The sequence below is a fragment of the Eleutherodactylus coqui genome, chromosome 2 (assembly GCF_035609145.1).
Source record: "Eleutherodactylus coqui strain aEleCoq1 chromosome 2, aEleCoq1.hap1, whole genome shotgun sequence".
NCBI lineage: Eukaryota > Metazoa > Chordata > Amphibia > Anura > Eleutherodactylidae > Eleutherodactylus > Eleutherodactylus coqui.
Window position 1 is genome coordinate 170,883,655 of NC_089838.1, and position 21,723 is coordinate 170,905,377.

Sequence of the window (21,723 nt, forward strand, 5' to 3'; positions counted from 1 at the left end):
CCCCCCATGCTCCCACGGGATGGTATTGGAGATTAGGATTGACACTCCCTTCGCTTTTACCTCTGCATTTGTGCTGTGGTACCCTTTCGGGAATCTCGCGTTCTCGAACCTCGGGACAGCATCTGTGCGGAAGTGGGTTTCTTGTATAAAGGCTATCTTTGCCCTTTCTTTCCAGAGGAGATGGAGGACCTTTTTTCAGGAATGCTGAGCCCCTGCGCGTTAATAGAAATCACCGAGAGGTTAGCATGGTCTGTAGACATGGTCAATTGCCTAGGAAACCTGGAAGTCAGAGATAGTTGTTAAAGACTTGCGGTTAGAAACTTGGGTAGGTGTGGGAAGGGGCGAGGGGGGGAGGGTAAAGAAGGGATAGTTAGTGGACGGGGGCTTGACAAACACAGGGGGAATAAAATATTAATCCCTCTATACTTTAAGTTTATCCGGAGGCCTGGACCCCTGCCCAAATGGAGGCTGAGCCGAGGTCTCCGGAGCCCTAATTGGGGGTATGAAGAAAGGCTCTGGTCGGAGAGGAAGGCCACTAAATCGTTCTCTGTGGTATTTCTCGTCGGTGTGGTCTTCACGGACTGACGTTAACGAAGGGTGGATAATTCGCTCTGTCGTGGGTGTGAGCTGCTCCGCCGCAGCTTGTTTGTCCATGTCTGTGGAGAACCGACAGTTTAAATGGAATGTCAATTGGTTCTCAGGTGTGCCGGCTCGAGATGATGGGCATTCCTTCTGTGGAGCCGCTTTGTGTCCTTTGGGGGGGCTATATGGATAGGGTTTGTTAACACTTTTCTCTTTGCGCCTGTTTGGATATGGAGCCGAGTTCTGCACTTCAGTATAAGATGACCATGCATAAGTTCTTTTTCTTAAGGTTTTGCGTAGCGGGCGGTGGTGATCCTCGGGCGCCGTAGCTGGTGTCAGTTTTCGGTTCCTGGTAATAGCGGGGGCCACCACCTTAATTGGATATCACTGGGGAGTCTATAGGTAGTGTCCAGTCTGGAATAGGGACTGGGGGCTCTTCCAGGAATGCAAACGCCCCTTCTAGGTCAGATGGTGTTTTGACCGTGTATAGACGGCCTCTTTTGCGCAAGATCAGGTGTAAGGGGTGTCCCCATTTGTAGGTTGCGTCTGCTCTACGTGCTGCGTCTAGTAGGGGACGAATCAGCCTCCGGCTATTTAACGTTAGTCTGGATACGTCTGGTAGGATGGTGATCTCGCTTCCCCTAAATCTGACCGAGCCTTGTTCCCATGCCAGGCGCAATATCTCCTCTTTTTGTCGGTAAAAATGTACCTGGCAGATGACATCTCTGGGAAAATTCGCATTTCGTGCTCTCCCTCCCAGCAGGCGGTGGACTCTGTTGAGCTCTATTGCCCTATCTTCTGGTCGGTGTAGGAGTTTGTTGAATATTGCCGTGACGCAGTCCTGTAGCGCTTCTGGCAGGATGTCTTCTGGGATGCCTCTCAATTTTAAGTTGTTGCGGCGTCCTCTGTTTTCTACATCATCTAGATGCAGGGTTAGATCTCTGATTTGTTTTTGCTGTTTTTCTACTGTTTCGGCGAGATGTTGAAAGTCCATACTCGGAGTGCCTGTCGTCTGTTCTAGGGTGTTGACCCGTTCCATTAGTATTTGTACTGAGAGCTTCACCTCTGATATGGCTGATTCTTGTTTCTCTTCAATACGCCTCAAGTGCATTTCTAGGCCCAGTTTTGTGGGTAGTTCACACATCATTTTCCATAGTGCCTTTAAAGTCTGAGTGTCGTCTGACGGGGGGTCTTGCAGGTTTTGGGTGGCATTGGCTGCTGCTGGATGTGCATTACTTGCGGGTGTACTGATCCCCATGCCCCCTGGGCCGTCTGAGTATGGGGCTGCAATGAGGATGGAAGGGGTAGTAGTTGCTCCATTTACACTGCCCTCTGTGCATGTTATTTGTTGTGGGCACTCTGGGGCTTCTTGACTGGGGTACTCTCTGCAGCTGTGCCCCTGTCTCTGCATCTCTTGAGGAAGTACCTCTGCTTGCTGAGCTCCTGTCTTTCTGGGGGTGCGCTGGATGCCCTGCTGTAGCTGTGTTGGGCTGCCCCTGGGAGACCCTCCCGGTACCTGATGTATTGTGGAGCTTCCTCTGCCAGACGGTGGTGTCCGGCTCTCCCTCCCTTCTTTTCCCGCCGTTAGCTGGGTGCCTTCATGTGTGGGGATGTCTGCGGGGACCTCCGCTGTCTGCGCTCTGCTTTTTTTCCTGTCCCCTCTCTGGGTCTGCGGCGCGGTCCGCACCGGCGCCAGGGCTTTCTCAGCAGAGCGCGGGGAGTGCAGCTCCACGTGTCTGCCCGGCGCCATGTTCCGTCTTGCGGCCGGTCTCCGCGGCTCCCGCTCCTTGCAGATACCTGCTCAGCGGCATGCTTGTGGTTGATGGGGGGTCTCCCCTGCGTCTTCCTCCTCTCATTTGCCTTTGGTTCTCCTGGTTGGTGTCAGGGATTTGCTCTGCTGATGTTAGCGGTGGAGGAGCTCTTTCCCTTGCAACCTTACTCCTCCAGGCCTAAGCCACGCCCCCCTTCTTAGGGTATTTTAATACTCCTATGCAGGTATGCAGGGATGTGTATGTATTTAGTAGTGCATTAGCATACTATAGTATACAGTATAGTGTTATACTAAAATTAAAAAAAAAAATTCTTAGTGAGTATTCTTCCTACATTCTCAGGATCTCCTTGGGAGGGGTGAAGGGTCAGTAAACTCTATGCTCAAAGAAAACACTTTGCCTGTAGATTTCCTTTCTAAATGGTTATGATCAACATTTTTGTGACATTTGTGCTCAGGGTGCAGAACCAGCTACTTCAGCAGCACCTGCACCTGTCTCAGAGGAAGCACTTAATCAGATTAAGTTTTTATTTGGGAATCCCGGAGACAGATGAATGAAAGCCATAATGAGGTGAAACCTAGATGCAATCTTGCCTTATAACATGAACTGGATCACAGAAGCCAGGATTTTAAGGTACTTGACAAAATCTATCTGTGTTCAAAAGAATGTGGTAAGACGATTAAATACTCTTATAAAAGACAAACGTATTATGGTGGAGACACCTATATTGGCTAACTAAATTTATATTTGCAAGCTTTCAAAGCTACTTGGATCTCTGGCTCATCAGGCTCTAGTCACAAACATATTTGCATAAATTTCCCAGTGGAGCATGCATAGCCTTATAAGTCTCTTCACACCTAGGTGCTCTCTCAAAGGAAAAACCATACCCCTCCAGACCCACATCAAAGGCCTCTCATCTAGCCAAGCCAGCAGCCTACTGCACGCTGATGAGGGGCAAAAACCGTGAAACAATCTGTCTGTGCATGGCTATCACAACAGAACAGACACATGGTGTGATTAATTTACATTTTAAAAAGGCGGCATTTAAATAATGATAAACCAGGGTGATAGAAATAAGATTTGTGTATAAAATCAAAGGGGAATAAGTGATGATTTGGGAAGTCACAAATCAGGTCTAATGAGTCATAAACCCAGGTACTAAATTTAGTCCCTGTGTTAATGACTGGAAGGTCCTTATTGAACTCCTACTTTTTATAGTCCTTATACATCTTGAACCTCGCTGCTACCTAAGAGTGGCAGTCTACCTTAACAAACAAGTATGTCATCTTAAATTTCAAATTCTGCTATTCATAATCTCAACAGCACTCTACATGAAGATCATTTCTTCAGTGTCAGAGATTCTATGCCAGGACAGGATCTTCATGTGTCCGTATCTATAAGTCCGGCTTCACACTTACAAGAAAATTGTGTGCGATTTGTGCATTGCTAGACACATGAATACGAACCCCATTCTTTTGAATGAGGTCATACACATGAACGATTTTTTTAATTTTTTTATTTTTTTTAAATTTTCCCCACACTGTGATGCACGAAACAAATCGCGACATATCTTATTATTGTGCGTGCTCTCGGATCGCATTTCCATTGTTTTCAATAGGGCTGGCGGCACCATTGCACCACATGCTAGGTGCATGTGATGCGAGGTCTCCCATTGAAAACAATGGGAGAAACTACGCTATCCTTTCCCTTGGCTGGCAGTCAGGGCTCAGGATTGCTTCTTCCCCAAAGTGTTGCGAGGCAGTTTTGAAATAACAACATCTCACATCTACAGGGAAAATGAATGTTGGCAAGTGTGTTCGCTCGTGTGAGGTTAGCCTACGAATGCCTGCTCAAGGCTATTTCCGGCATGGTCGCTAAAACTATGCAGGTGTTAAATGCACTAAGATGGTTAATAAGAATCAGGAAATCTCTGGATCCTTCATGTGAGAAGAAATTATTAGGGTTCATATTCAATTCCTAGACAATGCTTATCCATTTGACTCCAGCAAGGGAAAAATGTCTCTATATTACATGCCCTCATGAAACCAATAGTCAGATAATCTGATGGAGAAGATGACTTCTATGATGGAAACTGTTCAATGGGCCAGTTGACATATCGGGTCTTTCCAGTCAGAAGTACTCTATCACTGGGATCAAAGGTTAGAATTTCTTTAAACAACCTTATTCCTCATAAGATAGACCAGGAAAATGTTTAGTGTGTTCTTCCGTCAACATTATATCAGTGCAGATCATTGACCTCAACAAACTTGGTGACAATCAGGATGGCCACTTTACTGAAAGGGTGGGAATCCCAGAATTAAAGAAAGCAGCTCAAGGCTTGTGAACACAACCAAGAGCATAATGTCCTCATGTTTTAGAGTACTGAGGGTAGTTCCGAGACACTGTATTCTTTAATCAGTCTTCTACAATGACTCATTGTCCAACTGCATAAATGTACAGGAACTTTCCAAGGTTGTAGTATACCTAATAGTCATGAGACCACTTTCTGCTCTAAGTAGTGTTGAGGATATTATCTAGGGAATAAAACAATCTTTTGGCCCTTATGGCTATGTACATCCAGTGACAAAATAATGTAGTGGATACACTCAGCAGGTCCATTTAGAGAAAAGGAAAGTAATCTCTTATGGCTCATTCCTACAAGCATGATTTCACTGTAATTACACGGTGCATTAAGTCAACGAAAGTACATTGATTTTCATTAATCCATTCAGATTAGCATAATACATTGCATGTAATATGCGTGTGAAAAAAAAGATAGCAGCATGCTCTATTTCACCGCATATTATGCGCGTACAGCCCTATTGTTCTCTATAGGTAGCGTATTAAGCGCTGTCCAGACGCAAAACATGGTGTATGGGCGGCATTGCATAAGCAACACCACTATGAGACAGAGTGGGGGTTTAAAGAAAACCCAAAACTGTGCATGAAAGTGTCTATGAAATACGCTGTCATACAGTGCACTATCCCTGCCATACAAAGCGATAGCCGGCTCCAATAGGGGTAAAACGCTGCGTGGGGAATAAGCCCTTAATTTGATATTTCATCAGCTGGAACAAGCATGGCAAAAACTGAGAGTGAAATGGAGACCGGGAAAACCTATAGCATACTATCTGGTAGGTAGAAGGTAAAACAGTTGGTGAGATAAATGCTAATCTTTAATGGTTATGCAAATTCAGGCACAACTGTTCAGGTCTTGCAGGAGAAAGTTGCGGGTGGACAGAAATTAAAGACAGTCAATATCCGAAAATAGGTGTGGTTAAAAATAGGTCATTTTTTATGTGCTTGCAAATTGAGGCAGGGTGCAAAAGATCCAGGATATCATTATTGTTGTATAGAGCATACCGTATATTCCGGCGTATAAGGCGACGGGGCGTATAAGACGACCCCCCAACTGTCACCTTATACGCCGGGAATACAGCAGAGCAAAAAAAAAAAATCATTACTCACCTCCCCCGGCGTTCTGCGGCGCTGCTGCAGGATGTCGCTCCCTCCTGGTCCCCGGCAAAGCATTGCTTTCTGGACGCTGAAGGCACGTGTGTTTTAGCTAATCACAGCCATTCAATGATGTCATTGAATGGCTGTGACTGGCTGACGGCGTGTGTTAGCCAATCACAGTATTAGCTTTCTTGAGGCGGGGATTTCAAGCCCCGCATTCAGAAAGCAATGCTCTGCCGGGGACCAGGAGGGAGCGACAGCCAGCAGCAGCGCCGCAGAACTCCGGGGGAGATGAGTAATGATTTTTTTTTTGACACTTTCTTTTTTTTGTATTACCGGCGTATAAGACGACCCCCAACTTCAGAGCAGATTTTGGGGGGTTCAAAAGTTGTCTTATACGCCGGTATATACGGTATTTATTACACTACAACGTGTTTCGACTTTGAGCCGCTGCCTTTATCAATGATAAAGAGGATACAAAAAATATTGTGTCTTTTATGTAAGCAAATAAAAGAAATCTCAAGCAAAGGTGGGGAAGGGAAGAAGCCCCTTCTCCAGTAGCATCACAGGAATGAAAGGGACACGCCTTAATAAGTATGTATAACAGTCATCGCAAAAATATATTTAAAAAAAGGTATATACAGATATGGCATAGGTTAACTTGACACTTATTGTGTTAAACTGTGACAGAAAACTTTTTTTCTTGCCCTTTTGATGGCTTTTGTTGTGTTCAGAGGACTTGTTGAAGCAAGTTATCCACATTAGATTAAAGTTTGCTACATCTACAAAAGGGAAGGTTATAAAATACAACGCATAAAATGATCAATAGATAGCATTTCAGGCAATAAAATAGATATATAATGTATAAATATATGATAAATCTGGGATTTAGAATTTGTTGCTACTTGGAATTGAAGAAAGGGAAATTTCAAGTACATTTCAAATGTATCTGTACCGGATTATTAGCTAGTTTTAAAAATAGGCTTCTGATGAGAATGAGCCTATATTAGCTAAGCAACAACACAAGGCTGGGGCTACACACTGTGTTACATGACCGCTGCAACAGATCTTGTGCCGTCACAGTTGCAGTAAATAGGAGTAGACGGATTTGAGGGGCAATGGCATGTATGTAGTATATTACTTTTCTGTGACTATTGGCAAAAATATATCAACAAGGAACACGTCATGAAAAGGTCAGTCAAGTGACAAAAATTTCTGTGTAGTCCCAGTGTGTCACATGTAAGAAAAACAAAATCAAGCTGTTTTGTATATAGGTTCAACCAACTAGGGTATAGCTAACTTAAATGCCAGCTGTAACTAAGTGAATATACAGTGCAAGACAAATTAGACATCAGAAAACAGAAGCAGAGATTAACTTAATTCTGCATCATTCATAAAGAAAAGCGATATGGAAATTGCAAGTCCGCAAATAAAGTCCTAATCACAGTTATGATGCTCTATGTTCCTGCCCCTTAAACAACAGCTGACCTCTCTATTAACTATTGAATTGCAGTTGCTTAGCAACATCAATTCCACTTCTGTCATGATACCACTTTTTTTTTAATAAGAAGCCTAATCTCCTCTCATGTTTACTCTATAAATCCTATAACCCACCCAATGAAAAAGCAGAACTTCGATAAAAGAGCCAACTAGTTGAGGAATCTGCCAAACAAGCACAAAATCCTTTCTTTAATGAGCGAGTTTGCCTCTGTCTGCCAGTTATTTAATGCTTCTGGTAATGTGTTTGCATATTTGAAAAACTATACTAATATTTTCACAAATGACAAGAATGATCATCTTGTAATATTGTGTGTTGCTTGCAGTAAATTCCGAGCAGACAATGCTGAGATTATTTTCTCAGAAACATTCTTGGGTGTTTTCTTGAAAAACAATGCAATAATTGAGGCTTGTAGAAAACAACTTTACAATGGACTCTTTGATTATGCTAAGTGCAAAGTGCCTTCTAGTGGACAAATAAAATATCACCTTGGAAAAGATCTGGAAGCAAAATTGTTTTCCATAAAAATAAATGCCACGTTTTATATAGCTCTTTATTTACATGATCTGTTTGATTGAAATATATTTTAATGTGATGTTAAAACAGAACTGCAGTTTATAATGATGTATGTAGAGCTATTGGAAGACATTGTTTAAAAATATCATTAACATGTTTTGGACTGAAATCATAAATGCACATTCTTGCTGTTTTTCAATCAAAAGTAGCAGATACAGATCAGTCGCTTTATACTACTCCTACATTTTGTATTCTTTCCTAGCTTTGATTACAGAACAACATTGAAAACTTTCTATGTGAATGCAGTCTAAGGATTCCTTCACGTATGCCTTTTGGTGATTCTTTTGTCCAAAGAGGCAGTTTTGGTGGTGTCTTTTCTTAACTCACCCTTTTTTTTCTGGCATTTTTTTTTTTGGGGGGGGGGGGGGCAACAATAAAAACTAGACTTTAGTACATTTCATATTTCCCTAATGACCTGCAGCTGACATTTGGCTGCAATGTTTTTTTCTGCAAAAACTGCCTGGAAAAAGGTTTATGGTGGTTTCACACACAACAATCAGCCTAAAATACTTTTGTTAAATTCTGCTTTTGAATATTTGACAGAATTCATGGATTAAAGGAAAAAGTTTAATCTTTAAACATCTTCTCATATGTCAAAAGATGACAATTGCAATGGATATATGTACAATGTGAAGCTCACCAATAACTAGAACAGTTGGGCAGCAGCACTTCTCTGATCATCGTGCCTCTACTGTTTAAGATTTAAGTCTCAATTCCTCCATGTCTTTAGTTAGACGTCTCCCATTCACTGCAAAAAATAATTGTAATAGAATCTTTTTTAATGAACAAGTCTTTAAGGTTGAGTGTAGAAATCATGTCAACTCAAATATTTCTTCTTATATAATGAATGATCATTAAAGCACAAGGTATTGTTTGGATGTACGAGAAATCTTTTCTAAGACTCATTATCACAATTGATGAGACATGAGCATGAAACTATGAGCCGGAGTTGAAACAGCAGAAGTAACCTGGAATTTCAATAAAGAAATTTGCTCACATGGAGAGAGCATTATGTTATAGGGCGGTATTTGGTGAGATTATGTTGTTTGACGGGTGCTATACCTTCCGATTGGCGGAAGAAGTATGAACAATACTATAGATGACACTCTTGACCTTTTTGTATTCTATACCATGTTTTCTCTGACTTTGTTATACAGCAAATGTAGCAGGGTGTTGCCAATAATTTTTACATGACCCAGAAATTGACCAAAATACGGAACAAGCAATTAAGGTAATTAATTCTGTTATAATCGAGATGTAAGTTTCTTGGTTGCTATGGACGACAAGACCAATTCTTCAAGAATCTTTTGACACATAAGTTCAGCAATCTCCATACAGTCATTTTTCTCTGTAATGTGTGCTTGCATTTCTATCACTGATCATTTCCTGATTAATAGATCATCAGTGGTCCCATTTTCCAGTCAGAGCATAGCTTTAGCTGATTGATAAATTAACAATAAAGTTTCTCTGTCTAGCACAAGTTTTAGCCTCAAACCAATTTAAAATCATAGCGCTTTATAGAAAAACTCAGAATGGGCTCAACTCCCCGGAGAGCTCTCCACCAAATGTACTGCGCTTTTATTAATGTCTACAATTCCATTTTTAGAGCTAAAACTCAGTTCCGATGTATTTCATAATATGTCACTGAAATCAGAGCCCCATAACTTCCTTTATTCCATTGATGGAGCTATGTAAGGGCTAATTACCTTTTTCATATTGTGTGTGTATATATAAATATAATCAAAAACACACATATAGAATATAAATAAAGATGAGCGAACACCAAAATGTTCGGGTTCGCGTTATTCGAAACGAACTTCCCGCGATGTTCGGGTGTTCGTTTCGAATAACGAACCCCATTGAAGTCAATGGGCGACCGGAACATTTTTGTATTTCGCCGATGCTCGCTAAGGTTTTCATGTGTGAAAATCTTGGCAATTCAAGAAAATGATGGGAACGACACAGCAAGTTCTCCTCTGCCACAGCTGTAACAGCTGTGGCAGAGAAGAACGATGTTAGCTAGAGATGAGCGAGCGTACTCGTCCGAGCTTGATGCTCGGGCGAATATTAGGGTGTTCGGGATGTTCGTTATTCATAACGAACACCACACGATGTTCGGATGTTCGGGTTACTTTAACTTTCTTCCCTGAGAAATCATTTCTATATGCGCTCACTGGGGCCGGCGGCAGCAGCGCCAACCCCATTGAGAACATATAGAAGACAAATCCTTCTTCTCTGCCACAGCTGTAAGAGCTGTGACAGAGAAGAACGATGTTTGCCCATTGAATTCAATGGAGCCGTCAATACAGCCGACTCCACTGAATGCAATGGGCTGCCGGCGATCGCGGGATGAATTGTCGGAAAGGGGTTAAATATATAAGCCCTTTCCTGCAATTCATCCAGAAATGTGTAAAAATAAAAAATATATATATACTCACCTGGTGCCGACAGACGGAGTTCAGCGCGGCAGGCTGCAGTTCTCCTGAACTGCTCTGAACAGCTGTTAGTAGTATTCAGCAGCCGGGGATTTAAAATCCCCGCCTGCTGAATAAGATGCCTCTGAATGGTCACAGCCTGACCAATCAGAGGCCAGCCCTCACTCACACCCATTCATGAATTCATGAATGGGTGAGTGAGGGCTGCCTCTGATTGGCTCAGGGGCAGGAGAGTGCCCCTGAGCCAATCAGAGGCAGCCCTCACTCACCCATTCATGAATTCATGAATGGGTGTGAGTGAGGGCTGGCCTCTGATTGGTCAGGCTGTGACCATTCAGAGGCATCTTATTCAGCAGGCGGGGATTTTAAATCCCCGGCTGCTGAATACTACTAACAGCTGTTCAGAGCAGTTCAGGAGAACTGCAGCCTGCCGCGCTGAACTCCGTCTGTCGACACCAGGTGAGTATATATATATTTTTTATTTTTACACATTTCTGGATGAATTGCAGGAAAGGGCTTATATATTTAACCCCTTTCCGACAATTCATCCCGCGATCGCCGGCAGCCCATTGCATTCAGTGGAGTCGGCTGTATTGACGGCTCCATTGAATTCAATGGGCAAACATCGTTCTTCTCTGTCACAGCTCTTACAGCTGTGGCAGAGAAGAAGGATTTGTCTTCTATATGTTCTCAATGGGGTTGGCGCTGCTGCCGCCGGCCCCAGTGAGCGCATATAGAAATGATTTCTCAGGGAAGAAAGTTAAAGTAACCCGAACATCCGAACATCGTGTGGTGTTCGTTACGAATAACGAACATCCCGAACACCCTAATATTCGCCCGAGCATCAAGCTCGGACGAGTACGTTCGCTCATCTCTAAATATAAACAAGGTAAAAAGTTTTTTGTTTTTTTTATAGTCACTTAGTGGAATTCGCACGTTATTGTTTGTGCAATACACTGTATTGCAGTGTATCATGCTATAGTTGACATCCTATTTCACCATGCTAGAAGCAGGGTGTAACAAACACTAGGACGGAGGTCTTTAATTGACTGACATGACACAAGCTTGGAGATCTTTAATTGACTGACATGACAGCCATTTAGCACCACATGATCTTGTGTCATGGTGACAGAGAGCGCTCCTTTTCCCATTTACAGTTGATGCTGCCATCAGAAATGACAGTGATATCTAAGGGACTAAATAACTGGCACCTGAATTATCTCCAGTCTGTTAGTTGTAGGTGTGTGTCAGCTATCTATTACAGTGGGCACCAGCCACATATGGAAAAGGCTTAAAGAGTAACTGCACTTTTTAAAGGGCTACTTCGGTGATATTTTAAAATCCATTCATTATAAAGCTTTCCCCCTAGTATATATTTGAGCTAGTGTTACCTTGGTTAGTCATTTTTCTTTATCTGAATCTCCCAGACTCTTTTTTTCCCCTCAGATGGTCATGTAATTTCAATTATGAGCAGATCAGATCTGCTTGGCGTTGTGTATTCATTTTCTAGTCAAGTTTCTCAGTCTGTGTGATGCTGTAACACAGGACTTGCCTGCAGGGGCACAAAGTCATTCCTGTCGCAGTTAGTGTACCTTCACACTGACGTGAAAATCATGCGAGATTTGTGCGTTGTGAGATGCACAAATTTGGCTCAGTTTGGAAACCCATTTTTCTGAAAGGGTTCATTCACATTTGCAATGTTTTCCTGCATGTCAGTGTTAGAACATGCTGCGTTTTTTTTCCTGCATATCATATCTGTGCAATATCGCCCATTGTTTTCAATGGGGCTGGCCCCATTGGGCCGTGAACCACCCACTGTTTCCAATGTCGCTCTCGCCAGTGTACAGGAGTCCTTACTGATGATCATCACAGCTCATCTTCCTGACTGTATTACTTATAGTCTGTAGCTTATTTATAAGACTATAGGAGCTAATGCAGCAAAAAGAAATGGTATAGCTGTGCTGATGCATCATGGGATAGGTGATGCAGGCTGGACTAGATGGACATTGTCTTCATTCGGCCTTACGAACTATGTTACTATGTTAGGTGTGAAATAAAAATCTCTCACGCTCACGATTCTAGCTAAGAAGCTACACTGCATGGAAGTGGCTGGAATACACAAAGGAGACTTCCAAAGTGTGATAGACAAATCAGCTGAGGAGACGGGGATGGAAAAATGTATTTTTGCTGTAGTGGCCCTTTAAAAACTTTTGACGTTAAAAGCTTTGATCAGTGGGGATGCGGCTGCTGAAATACCCACTGATTGCTGAAATGAAGGGGCTTGCGGTGCTCACCTGAGCTCTGTGCCCCTTCGGCTGTTTTTATTGCCTTTCAACGAAGGACAAACTAATAGACTTTTATAGACCTCTCTGTGTCTATCTTCAGCTGCTGAGAGGAGTTAACCAGAAAGGAAGACAGCCAAAGGGGCACAGAGTTGACAGGCAATGGAGACAGTCAAAGGGGCACAGGGTTCGAATAAACACTTCTGTTTATTTATTTCAACAATCAGAGGGGTTCTGAGCACGCAGATCTCAAAGATCAAAACTTTTTGACATGTCAACATGACAGCTTAAAAGGTTTTTAAAAAGAGCAGTTATCCTAACTACTGAGCAGCTCCATACACCCCTTGAGGCTCATGTCCACGGGCAGGTCGGATTCCGTGGCCAGAAGCCTGCAGCACAATCCCACCCTGCCTGCAGCAAGAGGACATTACTTACTGTTCCCGATCCTCTGCATGGCTGTGCGGGTTTTTAATCTTCTCCTCTGTGGATGTGAAGGGGGGTGTGCTGGCATGTGAGTGGGCTCACTGCCGCGCATGCGCAGTGGAGATTTTAAAAAAGTAAATAAAAAAATCTGCTTTACCGTGGGATCTGTTGCACAAATTGCAGTGACAGCTGCGGGTCTGCCGCGGCTCGGATGGCTTCCATTGACTTCAATGGAGGCCGTCCCTACGGGATCCGCAGCAAAATAGAGCATGCTGCGACTTGTTTTCTGGAACGGAAGGTCCGCAAAACAAATCTGCATGCTTTAATTAAGCGGCGGATACCCATGTCTCCCTATGGGCGGCCTGAACTGCAGGTCATCCGCAATTCAAACCTGCCCGTTGACATGAGCCCTCTGCAGTGGGGTACATGGTTATATTTATTTCAGGAGTGTTTGATATTGGTTTGTTTCTGGACTAAAATGTGGCGTATAACCTCTTGCTTAACGGGCTATGCCTTACCCAAATCTCACCTCTGTTATATCTGCTGGTATTTCTTGGAAAACAGTGTGTGTACAAGCAACTATTTAAGTAGCTTTTCACGCGGCTACACTAGTGTTCTCACAGCTGACTAATCAATTGTTCACTCAGCTAACTGCTCAGTCCATACTTCTGGATTCTGTATCAGCTCCTGGACACTAGCCAAGTCCCGCCAAGGTTTTTTTTTATAGATCACTGCCTGATACATTTTGAACAACAAAAGCAGAGTTACTTACTGATTGCACGAAGATTGTTTTTTTTTTTCTCTCACTAGCCTAGGCAACCCTATTATGGGAGCATATGTGTTCCATAACTACGTATCTCCAGACCTACTTGACTACATTCCATACAGTATTTGAGGAACCAGCTTGAGTCTCTTCAACTGCTTCTGCACTGCTGCAGCTATGCCAAGAGTCCAAGACAGTTGGCCATGTATGCAATACAATCTTGTTCACTAGCCACAGATCTGAAATGCTCTGGAACACCTGGCAGCGTTCTGGTAGGAGTTCTCTATAAGAATCACAGATGACCTAGCTGGCAGAGATCTACCTTCGTCCCTGGAGAACCTCCTCTCTGTGGTCTCCAGAACGGATATATATTTTAGAGAAAGTCTATGTTAAGTTACCCATGACAAGATGAAAATTTTGTCTGACCCCAGTTTCTCTAGACCAGTTCAGCATCCTCCTACTTCTTCCACTGAAAAACCTATTGCAGGGGCAGTAAATATGAATCAATTTTGTATTTTGTGTCCATCTTGTATGCTTCAGACTGTCATATCGTATTGTTGACCTTTTCCTTTACAAGAACTTTTCAGATTTACATCTAGTACCCAACCTTCCTCGGTCAATATATTCCATTCTATTCAGTACTTTGAGACATGGAAGCCAGACTACACAACCTTGGTGCCATCAGTGTCTGTTCTCCACGAGAAGGCCATTTTACGGGAGTCTCATGAGGCATAGTTCCAATCGGCCTGAGGGAAGTCCTGCCTGACAACTAAGACGTCACTGTTCTCGTTTAGTTTTAATAACCAATGATAATGAATTATAATTACTACAAGAGGCATGTTCTAGCCTCTTTGCGAATGGCTTTGTATACATAATACTGCTTGTTAATGGAATAAACAGATGACTTCCAATCACATCCAATGTGTGCGTGATCTGCAAGTTTTCTCAAGCACAAATATAAACAATTATTTTGGATACCTAAGAACGTACCAATTAGCAAATAAATATTTGTGCTAACACTATGGAGATAGAAAGAACCCAGATTATATCTGAAGAACACCTGAAAAGGCAAATGCAAAATTTATATTTGTACTGCAGTGGAAATGGACACTTCTTGAGATCTTGCCCAGTTAAGCCAGGAAAACTCCACCACCTAGAGACAATAGGAGAGACTAACTTAGGTGACAGTCCTCTACAAAGCTTCTGCTTTCTGCCTCTCTGACCTGTGGTGATACCCAGTTCTCTACAGAGTCATACCTGAACTCTGACTATGCTGGAAACTTCATCCACCAAGCCTTGGTGGTCAAGCACAGGATACCCACACTAGCCCTGAAGAAGCCTGTCTCAATCACTTCTGTGGATGGGGATTTTGTGTGATGTCGTCAGGTTTGTCATCATCTCTCTGGATCTGCAAATTGATATTCTGTACATAAAGATTTCCTTGCAGGTTCATAAACTCGTTGCTGTTGGGTCTTCCTTCACTCTGTTTCACCAGTCATAGAGTGGTACACTGGGCAAATATCCCATTTGGGCACATATTGCTACCCTCATTTACTATTTTCTTTTGTTTTAGTTCTGAAATCACAAGTTCTTTCACGTCTACCTCCACAATACAACTATGTGGTCTTCCATAAAAAGTAAGTTAAGACATTGTGACACAGCCTCCGATTGCATATATTCTGGTTCTGGCTCCGACTATTCTGACTTCTGTGCTTCCTGACCTTGGCTCGGTTTATTGGACTTAGTTATTGCTTGTTGTCTACTCTGACTATTCCCTGGACGTCATTACTGATCCTTTGCAACAAGCCTTGACCATAGCTTCTTTCCCAGTTACGCACCTGTTCACACCATCAGGTACCGCACCTCTGTCCTGTGCAGAATCATCAGCCACCCAAATGGGACTATCTGGGAGTAACAGCTTGGGGACTCCTTAGCAAAGACCGTATCCTACTTCGAGAGGCAAAACCTGGGATTCCCTAGGTGCTGCCTCCTCAGATAGTCCAAAGTCAAACCAGTGTGTGGCAAGGAGGATTTACATTCGTCTGTCAGACATTTTCTATCTTTATTCAAGCCACTTAATACATGTACATGAAATGGGTAGTATTTGAAAATGGGGGGGGGAAAGGCTCTTCAATCAATCAACCAACCAAGCAAAGTATATAATAAACCAGAAAGCAATGAAACAAGAACAGAAGTATTTGCGCATGTGTGTTTATTCATGCATTAGAGGAACTGAAATTCACAGGTTATTTCAATCTACAAACTCAATATGCACAAATATTGTTTTGCCTATATTAAATTTGCATTTGTTAAAATTATACAAAATAAGGTAAAGAAAAAACAAACAAAGCAACAGAATATTTTTCAAAGATTCACACAGCATTGAAAATGAAAGTAGGAGCTGCAGACGATCTTTTTACAAGTTATATACAGAGTTCTCTACCACAAACAAGGCTAACGCAAACTCTCAAATAAGAAAACATGTAAAATGCATATAGCAGCAACTTAAATTAGAAGCAAAATTATGCAGCTGTGAAAAAAATGTAAGTACTAAAAGAAAAAACGCTAAACTAAAAAAATAATTTATCGCTTTTGTAGGTTTTAACAATAGGACACACGTAACAGAAAATATTGCCTCACAGTCACAAAAAGGTTACTACTTTGTGAAGACAGAAATGTGTAATGCTTTAGATATTTACTGCAGAGAAAGTCCTGAGCACAAAGGTGTGCAGAAGAGCAAAACTTTGGTCATGTGTAGTATATTTAAAACCAAAGCTATATGACAAAGACCATCAATGTGGGCAGAAAACATCATAAGAGCCAATCTAGCAAGAGCCATAAAGTTGCCGGCCTCTGCTCGCGGCAGTTTTGTACTTGTCTACAGGCACATAGTGTATGTGAGGGGGGACACTATAAGAGTACTTCAAGTAAATACTGTAAGCTTATTTCCTATAAGTGATTACTGCACATTAATAGTGGAGCAGTTTTACAGTACGCAGAACCGAACGGCCCAATTGTACCCAAAGCTGAAACGCAAACAACGGTCATTCAACTACAGACCAACAAGAATTCTCCATGAGAAAGTTATGTAGACACTAGCAGGTTTAGAATACAGTAAAATAACAGTTCAGAACAGAGCTTCCAGTTATTCAGGTCCAGTATGTGTACTATATTATATTAAATGCCCAAAAGTGTCTTTAACGGTAAACAGTCTGTCACAGTATCCTCTTAAGACTATATCTTCAGGTTTCCAGTTCAATTGCTTGCAACATCTTCACTTGTGTCCCCAGCATCTGATGTCTGTCCGTCAAGAGTGCCATTAGCCTTCCAAATTCTCACAGTCTGATCACTACACAAAAGAAGAAGAAAAAAAACAAAACATCACACCTCATCTTCATGTTCTGCACATAAAACAGGTAGATGACATTTAGCCCAATAAATAATGTAGAGCACATCTTTATCTATTTCTACTGGGGTTTCTTTGGCAAGAACATGATGATGCCTGCAATGGCGGTGGTCCACTGTAAAAACACTGAAAAAAACTTACCTCAATTTATCTTAAAAAATTGTCTCCTCGACCCAGAAGAACATTGAAATAACCACCACAGGATTCCATTATGCTGCTAAACCCAAGATTTATGCAACCGAGAAAGGACGGTGCAAGATATAATCAGTTCTACCAGTTGTACCTTGAAAAAAACAACTGGTTGGAACGTCAGAAGCGAATCTTATAAGTACAGAATCCCTGTAGTACAGTAGTGGTATACATCTTATACCAGTACAAAAACATTCATCTATTTTAGTTTTGACTTGAAAAGGGTAAAAGATAAAAGCACATTCACTGTAATAACCACAATAGAAAAAAGAAAACAATCCTTACTCTGATGCTGTAAAAATGTGAGTAGAGTTTGTGCAGATTGCATTTATAGGACTATCATGTCCCTTGACTTCTCCAATTGGTATGAATGTATCTACATTCCACAGCTTCAGGATGCCTCCTCGACAGCCACTTAGTACAATGGGGCGGCTAGGCACTATCCCAAGAGCACATACCCAATCTTTATGAGCATTTGGAACTTGCTGCAGGAGAAAAAAATATATACATAATTAGCATAAATTTTGTTCATTCAAGCAATTAATGCTTGTGTAGTGGCCTGAAAAAGGGCACTACATAGCACTGTTTAGCTGTGGGGACACGTAATATAATAACCAGCCCTAGGGGTTTAATCTGAGTCATTATGCACAGGTGATGCAGGTAACCTAGCAACCAGTTAGGTCATTTTTATCCAGCTGCACAGGCTAGAGAAAATGCCTAGAGACTCAGGTAGCCTAGCAACCAAATAGGTTGCGATTGCCTGCAAACAGACTGGTCAGGTGACTGAGGCGATATATAGGGAGACACAACGGTCGCAGGAAGAAGAAGGGGAGAAGAAAGGTAGACGCAGAGGATAAACAGAAGTAGAGAAGGAGAGACAGCTGTGACAGTGAGTCGAGGGGAGTCTGTTGTCACAGGGAGAGTGAGCTGTCTCAGTGAGGAGAAGAGGAGATGCAGAAGACAGGAGAGATAAGAGAGAAAGAGAGCTGAGATGAAGAGAGAGAGATAAAGAGATGTAGCTATGAAGAGGGTCCATCCCTCTTCATATCTATATCTCTGAAAAGAAATTCAGAGTAAGCTCTCAGTATATAAAACGTGTTATACACAAGTATCTTCATTGTTGCAAATTGTACATAATTCAGTGGAGACATATCATTTGTTACTCACTGTGTGTGTTGAAAAGAATTACCTCATCTCCCTGTCTGACTTAATAACACAGTATTTACTACAAGTCAAGCAGAATATGTGGCTCCTCCATGTGTTATTCGGCACCTCACTACTACAAATCGTGCCCAAGGGCACTGGCGTCTTGAACCAAAACAATCATAATTACCCACTAATAAGTCCACCATACTAGAATAAAAACAGGCCTACATGAAGAAGGTCTTTGCGAGATAGGTCCCATTTCTTTATTCCATTGTCTCTTGACCCACTGAAAAGGTAATCCCCACTGATGATGAGTGCTTCAATACCATCATAATGAGGTGGTTCAAAACAACGTGTAGGACTAACAACGCCAAGGGCTCCTTCCGTAATATCAAACATCTAAGGAAAAACAAAAATGTTAGTATATGAAAGGTTCTCATGTGCTATGAAATGAACAAAGGAGTAAGGCATTTTCACACAGTTTTCTTATGCCAATCCATGTCAAATTTTTCCATCGGACTTCTGCCACAGATTTTCATTCAGATTTAGCCCCATTCAATGGGCAATATCTGCATATGGCCACCTGACATCATTTCTATTCAGAAACTGTGTCAAGAATGGACATATGAATACTTTTTTTTTCCCATGAGGTGGATTTTGCAATCCGCACTGCACGAGCTACGGCACAGTTTCCCATTGTCCACAATGGTATGTAAGGATAGTACAGATTCCAGTGGAGATTTTGGAGTGGAAACTGCACCCTTGAAACCCCGTTTGAACAGGGCCTATTCATCACATACACAGCATTAGATTCCACTTTTACAAGAACATTCCAAAGATTGCTTTCCCCCTCCCCCCTTTTAAATTTTTTAAAGACAAGTAGTGTTGAAATATTCCTGGTGTTCTTTATTTCACTTGCAAACACTAGTAGGAAGAGATGGTGGAGAAATAACACCAGCCACTATATTCCAATTTCTTTGAGTTTACAGAATTAGGAACCAACTTTGATGGTGGCTAGCAACAGTCCTTATAATTTGGTACTGTATTTGAAATAGAAGGCAATATTGAAACAATGAGTACTTGCCTTATATGCATCATTTGCCTAAACATTTTTGGATTTTACATCTTTCATAGGAATATTAACACAGAGGAATCTGGTACTAGAACTTATTGTCACTAAACAGTAACCATAAATACTTGTTATTTCATGCTCTCATACGCCAGATCCATCTTTGCATCTTTAAGTGGATTTGAGATTATAAAATGCTGCACTAGTTAAGAACAGCACATTATGCCTTGAGGTGGAACCAATAGGCTAATAGGAGAAATGGCACAAAAAAATAGTATTGTAGGCCTAAAAGCCAATTACAAATAATACGTTATTAGAGTCATGCCAAGGAGTCAGGGCTGTTCATGAAGAGAGTACTGCGGTCACTCAACAGTGAGGGTAGCGGAAGGAGGATTGAAAAGGCAGTGATCTTCTAAGCACAGGTCCCAGATATGCCTTTTGTCTAAACTCTTCTAAAGAATAATATATGTTGTGCCATTTCTCCTATTAACCCTCCAGTTTAGCAGGTAAATATGGTGCCGTAAGCCAGGGCTGAATATTTTACCGATATATCTGCTCCCAATAGAATTGGCCAGACAGTGCAATACATTTTATAAAACTTCTGTTCTAAAATTATTTTATAATTAAACCTGATTATTTTTTTTTTATACCTTAATGTAATGATCTTTTGAGCCAGTAATAATTAGATCTTGGCCACCGGCAACCTGCTCTACCGTAAGACACATGACGGGTCCAAGATGTCCAGTTAATTTCCCTGTAGACTGAAACCTTTAAGGTGAAAAAAATATATAGTCACTGGTTACAACTTAAAAATTACACTAAAGTCCAAATTAATAAAATGCCTTATAAGGTCCTGTGTAAATGCAAATTTCAAGCCCATGAAGCATACCTTTTCAGATCCCACATTCTCACTGCATTACCAGCAGCTGCATATAGGAAGGTGCCTGTAGGGTTCAGTGCAATTTGGTTGATTTGGTTTTCACCAGGAGGAATGGTCACTGTCCTATTCTGACTTCCTGCACAGGAATCCCAAGCCATCACCTGACCAGAAGATCTTATGACAGAAAAATATGACATATTATTGTCCACTCAACTGTGTTCTATGCTTGATAAGGGTAAACAAGTGTCAATAACAAAATGTTACATATTGGACACACTATATACCATGATATAAGAGGATGCTGCGGCTGTCAGCCATCCAGCAACTTTAAAGGCATTATCCCAGAATTCACTTTTATTGCTTATCCTTTACATAGGCGATGAAAGTCTAATTAGTGGCGACACCCCCACCAATCCTGAGAATGTGCGTCCCATGTACGCCTCTCCTCCTCATAGCACCCCCTATTCCCACAGTGAGGAGTAAACTGAATGGAGCGGCGGTCATGCATACACGATGCCTCTCACTTCACCTTCAAGAGGACTGCTGGAGATAGGTACAGGTGCTTGGCTATTTCCATTGCCCCCAACATGAATGGAACAGCAGCCATGCATGCTTGGCCGCCACTCTATTAAACTTCAGACTCTCTAACTTTTCGAAGACACATAATTAAAAAAAATTATTTTCTGCCGCCATCTTCTGAGTGCAATAACTTTATTTTTCTGTCGACGTAGTTGTGCGAGGGCTCATTTTTTGTTTACATTGGTACCATTTCGTAATACATATGACTGATTTTGATCACTTTTTATTGCATTTTTTCTGGGAGACAGGATGACTAAAAAAGTGCACTTCTGGTGTTCTTTTTTTACATTTTCGGATAACATTCACCATGCGGGGTAAATAATACGCTACTTTGATCGGGCTTTTACAGACGCGTCAATAGCAAATATGTATTTTTGCTTTAAGATTAACATTTTTATTCTAGATATGGCAAAAGGAGGGTGATTTAAACTATTACTTTTTTTTTCATTAGTAAAAGTTTATTGATCTTATTTTTTCTTTTTTTTTTTTAGCCCTCCCCTAGGGAACCACAACATGCAATGCTTTGATCACTCCTGCAGTATGATGTAATGCTATAGCAGTCTGGCAGGCAGTCTATCAATTCACCCCAAGGGGACAGATTGATAGGCAGTCTTCCAAGACAGCCCTGGGGCCTTTCAGGAGCACCCCAGCTGCGCGGCTAATTGCAGCT

General features: G+C 41.8%; 1 protein-coding gene across 6 annotated transcripts in view; it reads right to left on the reverse strand.

The window, feature by feature from the left end:
- Positions 1–15,979: 15,979 nt before the first annotated feature.
- KIF21A (kinesin family member 21A) overlaps positions 15,980–21,723 on the reverse strand; it is a 139,790-nt gene continuing 134,046 nt past the window's right edge. For all 6 annotated transcript variants that reach the window (XM_066591909.1, XM_066591911.1, XM_066591908.1 and 3 more), the window contains 5 exons: positions 20,484–20,648; positions 20,245–20,362; positions 18,754–18,924; positions 17,665–17,864; positions 15,980–17,133 (listed from right to left, as the gene is read on the reverse strand). In XM_066591909.1, coding sequence (XP_066448006.1) covers positions 17,040–17,133; positions 17,665–17,864; positions 18,754–18,924; positions 20,245–20,362; positions 20,484–20,648 — 748 coding nt within the window. In that variant the 3' untranslated portion in view covers positions 15,980–17,039. The remainder of the gene's footprint in view (positions 17,134–17,664; positions 17,865–18,753; positions 18,925–20,244; positions 20,363–20,483; positions 20,649–21,723) is intronic.